At 42.3% G+C, this 12,192-nt stretch overlaps 1 protein-coding gene across 2 annotated transcripts in view; it reads right to left on the reverse strand.

Annotated features, from left to right (window-relative positions):
- Positions 1–12,192, reverse strand: part of ME3 (malic enzyme 3) — a 272,604-nt gene that overhangs the window by 203,962 nt on the left and 56,450 nt on the right. The window contains exon 1 of one of the 2 annotated variants that reach the window (XM_033431902.2): positions 1,166–1,289. The exons of the other annotated variant lie outside the window; for it this stretch is intronic. Within the exon in view, the coding sequence (XP_033287793.1) occupies positions 1,166–1,168 (3 nt within the window). The 5' untranslated portion in view covers positions 1,169–1,289. Of the gene's footprint in view, positions 1–1,165; positions 1,290–12,192 lie in introns of those variants that run through there. 2 annotated transcript variants of the gene reach the window in all.

Here is a 12,192-nt window from a genome sequence, read left to right on the forward strand (position 1 = left end):
TCCCCTTGCATTTAGTACAAATTTGGTACATCGGTAAAAGGGCAGGAAAGCAGCTTCAAATTAGGGTTTTAGCTCGTTTGACTGCCTTGAAACAAGACCACTGGTCTCTTGTAAGGAGATTTTAATGAGCCTCCCTATGCGTTTTTAAAAATGGAGGTGCATTAAAATAATTATTTTCCAGCTAATCCCATTGCTTCACAAATGTATAATATTCTACGCAACGTGTTATGAATGTGGCGAGCTCTTTAATTCACATCGCTGCTAGGAATATCTGGAGACACTTCAACTCTGTTGTTTACACAGAAAGCGGACCGTGAGGAACATTTACTTCCCCCCGGTCCTCATACTCGCCACTCCGCATACATGCCCTGCATTCTGGGTCTTTGCTCAAGCAGTTTCTTCTGCTCCCAACACCTGCCAGTTGAAGCCCTGCCCTTCAGCTTCAGTCAAACACCACATCCTCCGGCAAGTCTTCTCAGATTCCTCAACCTGCAGCGGCTCGCCTCTCTCCCACGTGCTCCCCAAACTTTATCTGTATGCGTCTCCTCTTGCACTTTTATAGTCCGTCTCACTGGGAAGTGATTTATTTATGTGCCCTTTTTCTCTGAGCCTCACAGGAGGCTCACAGAAGTCAAAGCAACAGCTTTTCATTCAGATGGTCCTGAGTTCACCAGTGACCAGCTTGTGTGACCTTGGGCATTTTATGTGACCTCTTTAAACCATATCATTTTCCTGGATTAAAAACTGGTCTAATATTAGTTCCCACATTGGTTTTTGGTGGAGCAACGTAGTCATCTGTTTTTTTTAAAGCTCATTGTAATGCACTTACCACATGCCAGGCGCGGTTCTAGGAGTTTATAAACATTAACTCACTTAATAGTTAATGGTTAATAATATGAGTAAGACTCTTTTTGTGTGTCTATGAAATACTGAGCTGGTTGTAAGCTATCTACCTCGGCTCCGGATCTGCCTTTCTACACGCTGGCTTATGGCTGGAGTTGGTACTCTGCAAACCAGTTCTTTGGGAGCAGCGGGTTTTCTATTAATTCCTGTCAATAGAGGGCAGTAGGGGGAGACTGAGGCTGGAGAGGGGAGATGTCCTCCTTTCTGTTTGCTTGCCATTATTTCCTTTCAGTATCCCCTCCAGCCACAGCCTTTCACCCACCATCAACCATTGGTCCCAGCCTCTTCCACGCTCTAGAACCAGCCTCACGAGGCTGCTGAAAACTCAGCAGTAGGTCACTTTCTCCATGTGTCCAGCTTCTGATGGTCCCAGCCTCTTCCCTTTTCTCCAGCCTTAGAAATGGGAGCTGCTTCCTACAGTTGCTCTCTGTGGTTGCCCTTCCCTCTCATTCAGCCCTCTAACACCTGTGAAACCAGTGCTTTCTATTAAATTCTTTCTGTTGAGCTACACCTACTACAGTTTTCTTGACTGGTACAATTATTAGCTCCATTTTACAGATAAGGACATAAGACCTGGAGAGGTCAAATAACTCACTGAAGTGGGCCAGGATTTAAACCCATATTCCAGAGGCCATGGTGGTGACCGGGACACGAAGGGCTTACATTTGGGAAATGCTTAGCCTGGCCTGGTGTGGGCAAACACTAAAGGGACAGTGATAATCTGACCTCCAATCATCATCCTCATCGTTACTCTCACCGTTGCATCCTACATGACAACTAGCACAAGGGTGGGTACAATAAATGCCCATGGAACTGAATTTGATACACCTGAATAGGGAAGGACAACGTGGCATAGAGGGACCACAGAGCCTCTGCATCTGATCCCTCTGACTCCCTCCTTCGGAGCTGTTTCCAGGGTAACTGATTCTCCTTCTCTTCTGATCCCTCTCTCCACCTCCCTGCCACCCTCTCCCTGTCCCTTAAGTGGGAATAAACAGTCCTCTGACATTCTGAAAAAGTCACAAGGAGAAATGAAAGAGTAATTTTGTTGGGTAGCAGAAGAAAAGATGTTTCTTATTTTTCTATTGCATTGCATTCTACTTCTCTAGTCCTCTGTTGCAGTGCCATAATTTTGTGATAGCTAATTTTAACAAGAGAAGAGTATCTTTGAACTAACCACATTTCTAATAGAGGTGGCTGTCAGATCCAGTCACAGCTGCATACTGTTATCACAAAACACTTTGAAATCATTATTTATAAACTCATTCAGCCTTCTGTTCAAGCAATTGTTGTACCAAACATAATTGCTTCCAGATAGGATATAACATACTGCATTTTTTTTCTCATTTAGTTTTGCATTGCCTGATTCTCATCTAGTTTTGCACTAATCCTGAACAGGCTCGCTTCCCTTCCTGGCCTGACCTACAGGCCAGTCTTTATTTTCATGGCTGGTTTAGGCACAAACAATTTATAATCCATTTCATACATGCCCCCGCTTCCGTCCCGCAGCAAGAATGCCAAAAGGAAAATGTTCTTGATCAGGGTGACCAGGGAGAGAACGAATAACCAGCACTTCTTGTGTATTCTCTAGGCCTCTGGGTTTCCCAGAGGTTGTTTTTAAAAATCTATTTTCTGCCCCTCTTGAAACACTCTATTCAATCACTCAGTCCTCTGACAGCCACCAGGCCATCCTTCCCTTCTGCTCCCAGCCCCTTGACCTCACACAAAAGTTAGACAAAGATGCAAGAGGGAGGAGATATGGGAATATATGTATATGTATAGCTGATTCACTTTGTTATAAAGCAGACACTAACACACCATTGTAAAGCAATTATACTCCAATAAAGATGTTAAAAAAAAAGTTAGACAAAAAGGCAACTGCTTGAAAAAGGCAAGATACGGAAACAGAAATTCATGGCAGCAGCTGCTAGGCTAAGCAGATGATAAAGGGGAACAAATTTGTGCCCTGGGTGTTTGTTCGGAGGTCAGGGCGGTGTCTCAGCGGGGTGAGGGGCGGGCTCTTTGTCCACGGTGTGATTCGCCCATCTGGCCCATTCAGCATCCCCTGCACCCGCTGACCCCTGATTCACCAGCTCAGCTCCTTCCCATCTTCGGCTCTGAGCTTGTTAAACTGTAATGAGCATAGCCTCCTGCTTCCTCGTTGACTTTGCAACAGTCCGGACATACTTCCATAATGGCGGGGGGGTGGGGGGGGTGGTGGGGGGGGTGGGGATGGTTTTCCCTGTTGACAGTCTTATTTCTCAGTGGGACAAAAATCGTCAGCTTTCTGGAGGAATCAAGGATCTCACTAGAGTCTGGGTTATTTTTGCTTTCAGTGTTTTTCAAGTAGATTTTCTTTATGTATATAATTAGTGAGATTGACAAGCCTAGTCAATTCCTAGTGAACAGTGATAAGGTTCTCTTCAGCTCCTTATCGCTTCAGTTGGCTTTCGTTTTCCCTTCTCACAAGTTGTAGCCACTCGACCCCTCCCCTCACCTCTTATTCAGCCTTAAATCCCCCTGCCCAATTCACTGAGCCTTTCCCCGAAGAGATGTACTTTGTTTCCTTTGTGGATTCACAGGTTAGAGCTTCAACTTGTATGGTTTATTATTGCTCTGGATGTTATCTGTGTCATCAGGCAGCCCACAGAGCAAGCATTCACTGGGCTGTGAAACCAAATGTGGATTCTGACCAAAAGGTCAGTGTTTCTCCCTCCAGGTCATACCAATTATTCCCTGCAGGCCACTCATTATCAGGAAAATGCGCTTCTCAGAACAGGCGGATTCAGTTCTCCTCAGCTTGAATTTGGGGCTTGGTTTCAAATCTAAAAGACTGGCTTACAAAGGGTACAAGTGGAGACTGATCCAGCAGCATCCAGGTGATATGGACGGGAGAGACACCTTTTTGCTTTTCAGGCACCAGAATTAGCTCCACTTCGTTTTATGTTTTTGCAGGCTTGACCCTGCTGTTTCAAAGCAGGTTTTGAGATTTGAGCTCCATCAACATGTTATTTAACACTTTAATTTGCACAGTAAAATAAGGGATAGAAACCATGGTCACCATTTCAGGCTGTTGTCTCAGATTTTTGCCAATATAAATTTCAACTTCTTTGTATAGTAGCTGAGAGCTTTCTCTTTGGAGGCAGATATGTCTGCGTTTGGATACTCGCTAGCTGTGTGATCTTGGGAGATTTACTAGATCTTTCTGAACCTCAATTTTCTTATCTATAAAACAAGGATGATAGTAACAGTATTTAACTCATAAAATGGTTGTGAGGATTAAATACCTGGTACACAGTAAATCTGCAATAAATAGTAATTATTGCTATTTCAATGCTTCCTCTGTATTCCCACAGAACAGTTCTGGGTATATCATAATTGCTAACTAAACATTGGTTAAATTGCACTTGACTAAATTTTCAAAGATCCAGCTTTCAAAGAATCAGTGTGAAATATTGGTATATCTCCAAGGTGGGTAATACCCAGAGTAGAGGCTGAATGTTCAGTGAGTTTTAGCTGTATTTTAATTATCATAGAAAATACACACAAACGCGCACGCGCGCGCGCGCACACACACACACACACACACACACACACACACAGTATAAACTTTTCAGATACCATTTAAATGGATGTTGAATGTCCCCTGGGCTCCCCCATCTCACGGTGCAGGTAAGGTCACTTGCACCACTAGCCTTTAGTTTGCTAGATCTATGTCCCTCCACGTATCAAATGCCAAGGCCTCAGCTCACTCCAACTTTGTGCATATCTAGGATTCTGCCCAGCAGAGAGGCAGGTTTTATAACCTGAATTACACACGTGGCTCTGCTGCTTCCCTTCTGCTCACTGGGCTGTGGCCATCTGTTCCAGTCCCCAGCACTGCTGCAACTCTGCTCAGATCCCTGGCGAGTGAGGCTGACCACTGTAACTTCTGAAGCTGCTTTCTTGGCTGGTACTGCTTGAAACTGCTATTTCTACCTGTCTCTGCATTTCTGTGGTTCCCCACTTTTTCTCTTCTGCTGGAGAGTCTTCTAGAGTCTAGCTCTCTTGGTGGTGGCAGGGGAAGGTTGAGATGAAGGTCTAGGACACCTCTCAACATGATTCTTTCAGATTTACCACTCCCTTGGAAGAGTACAGATCCCTGGATCTCAACAGATTTGGTCATTACATCTCTCCCCTTCTCAGAGCGCACAGATGGTCCTGGGGGGGGGGGGATGGGACAAAGTAGATTCCAGGACAACCTCATATGTACTCTGAACCTCTGCTTCCTCCTGGCCAGCCTATCCTGGAAACTGTTCAAGTTTTTCTGGAGGAAAGGCATTTTCCCTATCTATATTCAAGCTTCGGTAGGTCCACCTGGTTTAATACACACGTATATCAATCAGTTGTAGTCAGGCTCAAGTTTTTGTTCATGAGACTCCAAGGCCACATGCAAGTCAGCAATGTGCCCAGACAGTGATTTAAATGTCCCGAGCATCCTGTCACATTTAAGACATTTGTCTGCCTGGAGCATACAAAGGACTGGCCTCCAATAGGAGCTGTGTAAATTCAACAGAACTGCCCCCAAATCCAAGCTCTCATCCAGTTGAGATGCCCTGCCACATGTCCTTAAAAATATTTGCTTTAACAAGATGTGGGACAGAAATGAAGGGAGGAATTGGAATTTCTTTACAAGTCAGGAGAATTATCAAAGTGGAGCTGCGAGCTTTCTAAAACTCCTGGTAATTACAGAGTACATGAAATTACACAATTCTCACATTGGAAGGGACCTTAGAGATCATCTAGGTTTTATAATAAATCAGTGATGGTGCCACGAATAGAAACTTTGCTCTCTGCGAAGAGCTTTCTGGATGCGAGAAGACACTTAGCATCCATGCAGAGGGATTCCTAATGAAACGGAGAAAACCCTCTCCTTTGAGGAAGAAGACCATTCCTTATGATGAAAAAGAATAGTCACGTTCAGCAGCCTTAGTTTTCAGCTTTTATCAAAGCCTCATGTTTCAGAAAGAAAATTTCTCCTTTATAAGAAGAAAGTGAGAGACTGGATTGATAGGTACTCCACACGCTGAGCACCGGAGCTATCACAGAGAGAAAATTCATGGCAATTAACAGACGCTAAGTCAGGGATGTTTGATCTAATCACAAGTTCCAACTAGCTCTAACCAAGCCAAAAAAATGAAAATCCTGGATAGAATAATGATTGATAATAGATGAGAATTAGTAGAGAAGATATCAAATTGGAACAATATGTTTACATTTCTTAAATCTTGCTTACTGTCCTATATATTGTACAACAGGATATATTGAATGGGATTTTTCTTATTATGTCAGGATTTCAGCTAAAGCCCCAACCTAAGGGCAATAGGTGGTACCCCTCATTCTGTAAAGAAACCAAGGAACCATTAGACATGGCCTCCAGGAGTGCTCTGAGGATCCAGAAGGATCCTCCAGCCATCACCCCCATTGGCAGAAGATGAGAGCCCAGGGCTCCTTTCTTGTTGTTGGTAGACAAAGGAAGAAGCCTCCCAGGGGACCACACCTGGAGATGAGTGCTGCTCTAAGAGGGCGGGCTAGCACCTCAGTCTCTGGCTAGAGGCTTACCGAGCAGCCCGTCTCGGTGGCTCATGAGAGAGCCTGAGCTGTGGCCCCGGGAGGTGGGAAATTCTGTAGCCAGAGGCTGACCAAAGCAGTCAGTGATGGTGGGACAGGAGAGAGACCAGTTGCATGGTGCGGTGATCTCCACTCTTCACACTGACCAGGATGAGTGGAGATTCTTGAAGGCCAAAGAGATACAACAAAAAGTAGCTGGGCCTGAGTCATTTGAGGGTATAACACCCCTGAGGGTGACCTGTTCAAGGGAGGGGACTGTAGCTGTAAGAGGCTGTAAGGTTTACCACCCTGGTCAGGAACTGGGCAGAAAGTCGTGGGAGGTCAGGGAGGGAGCTCTTCACCTAAGTCAGGTTCCCGTAAGGGCAACCAAGAAAACTTGCTCTTGTGTCTAATGACACAGCCAGCTTTGGGACACTTGCCACACAGAGGGCTTCAGCAACCATGAGAGAACTACAGAGAATGCACTCAATGTAAAGGCTTTCGCTCCTTGTATTAGTTTCATAGGGCTGCCATAATGCATTACTATAAACTTGGGGGCTTAAAACAACAGGAGTGTGTTCTCTCACAATTCCGGAGGCCAGAAGTCTGAAATCAAGGTGTCAGCAGGGCTGGGGTCCCTCCAAAGGTTCTAAGGGGACAATCCATTCCTTGACCCTTCCAGCTTCAGATGGCCCCAGGTGTTCCTTGGCTTGTGGCTACATCACTCTTATCTGACTTTATGGTCACACTGCCTCTTCCTCTTCTCTCTCTGTGTTTCTGTTAAGGACATGTCATTGGATTTAGAACCCACTTGGATAACCCAGGATAATCTCATCTTAAGATCCTTAACTTAATTATATCTGCAAAGATCCCTTTTCCAAATAAGTTCATAATCACAGGATCTGGGGATCAGGACATGGACGTATCATCTTTGAGGTAACAATTCAACTCACTACATTCCTTGTCCCCCTTTCCTCCTCCAACCAGGTAGAGACCAGAAATTTCAAGGGGAGAGGGAAGAGGAGGGAAGAATAGACTAGATATGCCTTTTTCTTCTCCAGAGATTTCCCACTGCATGTGAAACAGGCCCAAGCTGGGAGAAGAATCTTTGAAGTGAACATGAGGTTGAAATTTTAAATTGTACCTTCCTAAACTTTCATTACTTCAAGGTAACTTCGAAGTTTTGAGATCTGTTTGAGACTTTCTCAAGGGTCATGAAAAGGAGACCTGACCAAATAGAACCAAAGGCCCTGATGGGAAGGGATAAAATGGGCGTTTCCTGTTGTACTTCATTGAAATCAGCATATTCAATAAAGTGGTTACTCTAATATTAGTTAATAGTTTATGCTTTTCTAACTCAAATGTCCATTGACAGAGGAATGGATAAAAAAGATGTGGTATATATATGCAATGGAATATTACTCATCTATACAAAGGAACAAAACAGTGCCATTTGCAGAGGCATGGATGGACCTAAAGATTGTCATACAGAGTGAAGTTAAGTCAGAAAAACAAATATCATAAAATATCACTTATATGTGGAATCTAGAAAAATGGTAAAGATGAACTTTTTAGCAAAGCAAAAATAGAGTCACAGATGTAGAGAACAAATTTATGGTTACGAAGGGGGGAAGGGGAGGTGGGATGAATTGGGAGATTGGGATTGACAATATATACACTACTATGTATAAAATAGATGACTAATGAGAACCTACTGTATAGCACAGGGAACTCTACTCAGTGCTCTGTGGTGACCTAGATGGGAGGGAAATCTGGAAGGGAGTGGATATATACATGTGGCTGGTTCACTTTGCTGCACGACAGGGGCTAGCACAGCACTGTTAAGCAACTATACTCCAATAAAAATTAATTAAAATAGTTTATGCTTTTCTACTATAAGGTCTCTGAGTGTTTTTTTAAATAAGAAAAGTAAAATTTAGAGGTGGAGTGTGCTAATATATGTTCTCAGTAACCATCATATTAAGAAGAGACTATTTGTTTGGGACAAATACCCATGGAAACCCAAACTATAACATTGTACAAAACATCAATCACTGAAACAGGAAGGATGAGAACAAGCAGTTCTCTTATTAGCAGATTTCTTACCCACCTACCTGACCACCAACTCCAGATACGGACTGATCAGGAAAGTACCTACCCCATCCATCAAAATTCTAATAACGTAGCCTCATATCACTTGAAATTTGTAAGAGCTTTGCCACAATGCTGGCTAGACTGAGTTGTTATTAATGGAAACCTCAAGGTCAAATGAACAGCTAAAAAGGCAATTGTTTATTTGAACAATTGGTTTTTTTGAGATTACAGAAAATTTCTAACCTAAATACCTCTCTGTCCTTTCATGGCTTTTAACTGTAATTTTATTTATTTCAGCTGTTTTCAGCTCGTTGCAATCTTTGTGATGTTGACTTTGTTACTCATGTGTTAGGTTTCACTCATCGTTTTGCATCACGCACACATTGGCAAACTGGCGTTCTGGGATTGCATTAACAGGAACTTTGGGACAGGGTAGAGCTCTGCGGTAAGCCAGTGGAGACCACTGTTCTAGTATTCAGTCAGCTATAAGGTCAACACTCAGAAGCTTTCATTTAGTTATTTTTGCAGTCCCGGACTTCTTAGAGAAAGAGAAACACCAACAAAATAAGAAAATATCAAGGTCAGTAAGGAAAAAATTACATGGTAAGCCTGGACTCAATCACATTCTGCCCAATATCCTCCTACTTCTACCTCAATAGTTACTGGTCTGCAAAGTTAGAATTCATGTTCAGTTTAATGACTTTCAAAAATGTTAAGGCAAAAACAAAAAAGGTGGTAGAATTCATTTCAATAAAACGTGAAAATCCACAAGGATCTATTTAATCCTGAATTAACTGGAAATATCAGTTGTCCAGTTACCACTATTGTCTGAGTTTTGGTATAATCAACCTAGTCTCCTTGTCTCTACCTTAAGTGATAGTTGAAGTTGAGGATGGGAAAGCGGTTGGAGGGCAGACAGAATTTAGTAAGAGAAAGAGCTGACAAGAGAAGAGGGTAAGACAGAGTTCAGAGATGAAGCAACTCTGGAGCACAGGCATCCAGCATGTAGCTCATGGACCAAATACCATCACTCTGATAGAGAATTTTAGCCAAAACAAAGAATGCTCCCTAATTAGATGACACACCTGAACTAGAAAGCCGGAGTTCTGTAACTACCCTGTCTGGGTCTCTATTGTATAGAGATGTCACCCTAGCGGGTTTTAATTTATTAATAATTAGGAAGAAAGTGGATGCTATTATCTAACTTGGGTTTCATTAATTAATACTAGATCATGATACCAGGGCAATAAAATGGATTATTCAGTATAGGAAATAATGACTTGGAATAAGCTTTCCTAGGCATATGACTCACTGCGATTTCATTCAATAACCCATGCCAAGCGTGGATCATCTTGACTCATTTTTGTCAGTAGTGAAACATCACACAGACATATGAAAATTCCTGGTTGCCTCTGCCCTGGACGTCCTGACAGTGCCTGGGATCCTGTCCCGCAGAGCCTTTTCCAGACAGTCTTGGTTCCTTGGGGAGCCTGAAGCAGATTTGCTCATGATCCTGTCTGACTCTTAGGGCCAGTATGTGGCGAGTCCCAACAAGCCAAAACCACCCAAATGCCAAAATCAGTAAAACAGGAAAGATGAGCATAAAGTGACTCAACTTCCTTGGTTGCCACAATGCAATGCAGTGCGTGTTTTCTGTGCTTAAAAATCAAGGAAACGGTGTCCTCTTTACAAGATTAAAACAGTTACTTGGTTTTTAGAATATTATAAAAGCTTAGGAAGAAACTAAAGCTTAGGACTAAAACCAAATCTTAACGCTGGATATATTTAACCCCAGTTTATCAATCACAGTGGGAGTACAGCTTGTTTTATTTCTTGGAGCAAATATACACATCAGTGCTTTGGTGACAGAGTGTTTAAAAGCTAACAAATGTGTGTGATGTAGAAAAAGAAATGATATCTAAACAAGCTGTCTATTATTTTTGTTTCTTTTCATTGGTTTTGTTGTAGGTATAGCTTACATTATTAACAGCCCAAAGTATTGATAGTAGCTGTCATACACATAGGCATAAGATGCAGAATAGGAAACAGATATACTCTTTTACTTGCTTTGGCATTCATAATTAGCAATTTAGATTCGTCAGAACAGTGTATGCTGGAAAATGTTGTGGAGTTCCTCCTCTGAGGCAGGAATATCAGGGATGCATTGATGCTGGCCTCTCTTACTGGCTGACTGAGATTACGGCTCTGGATTGCTCTAGAAGCGCTCTCTCTCTCACCTTGCGCTTTGAAGGGCCTTCTTGCTTTTATTCAAGCAGTTCCCTCCTCCTGGAACACTTTTTACTCATCAATGTCTAAATCACAGATATTTTGAAAGGCCTGGTCCATAAGTCTCCAAGCCGTGCTTAGTACATCTTTCCTCTCTGAACTCCCACCACTCAAGGTCACAGTCTGCACTTTAAGCGAGTGATTTCCCAAATCTTGATCCCCAAAGACCTCCCTTCTCCCTTCTATGAATGCCACCTTTTGAAAAGGTGCATCTCCCAAGTAAACAATATTTATTAAGAAAAAATCCATCTATTCAATCAGTGCTTTTTGCTTCGGCAGTTATTGTGTAACTGTCAATAGTGTCATTTCAATTTAGTATTACGAATTGCATAATCACATGAGTCACTGTCATGGTTGTGGCACTAATTATAATAATGAGGGAAAAGTTAACTCAGCAGTTAGTGGCCTAACTCCAGCTGTTGCACTATACTTGTGTCCAAGGTCAAGCCTGTACTGGATGTGTTCCGTTGGACTACTGAAATCACCAAATATGTGGCTGTAAAGACATGTCACCCACCGATTGATTGCATGCTAGAAATTCCAATGATGTCATCAACAAGCGATCAAAGCTACTGGTGAGCATGAGCTAAGCAGCATTAATGCAGGGGTGGTAATATTGCAGCCTGAAGAAACTTGACCTTTTATTTTAACAGGTGTGGCAAGCTTGCCCTTTCTGCAAAGCTTTATTTAATTCTGAAAATAGCTCTTAAAACTTCAGCTTACTGTCTAAAAGCCCTAAGGTTCCAGGGAGGCTAAAGTGAGAATGAGGAACTCTTATTCTAAGCCTCTCTGATTCTTTTACCAAATTTCAGTTGTATTCAACATTGCTGTAACTTCAAAGGTTCTGGTTCCAGAAAAACATTGATCATAGCTGACTAGCCAAAATGTCAAATAGGAACTGTTAAAGGGAAAAGCTTAGAGTCAATTATAGTGTCCTGTGTATCCAAACACACACTCGGCTGAGCTTGGAAGGAACACTTCTTAACTTTAGTCTCATAGAAATAACCTTTGAAGAAGAAATTATAAGGGTCTAACGTATTGCAGCCCTACTGTGTGCTAGGCAAGTCATATTCATTATCTCTAGTCTACCAACAGCTTTGCATAGTAGGTTTTATTGTCTCAATATAATTTATATTGAGATTTATATTTTTATAAATTTATATATTTTTATATAAAAATTTATATTTTTGTGCAATCAATTTTTCTTCTTTAAACCCGGTGCCCTTCTTCTGTTCAAACTCGCCTTTGACACTGGTTATCCACAGGGTAAAGTCATTACAACAGAAATGAAAAGAGAATCAAACGAATATGGTTCTTGTC

The sequence above is a fragment of the Orcinus orca genome, chromosome 8 (assembly GCF_937001465.1).
Source record: "Orcinus orca chromosome 8, mOrcOrc1.1, whole genome shotgun sequence".
Taxonomy (NCBI): Eukaryota; Metazoa; Chordata; class Mammalia; order Artiodactyla; family Delphinidae; genus Orcinus; species Orcinus orca.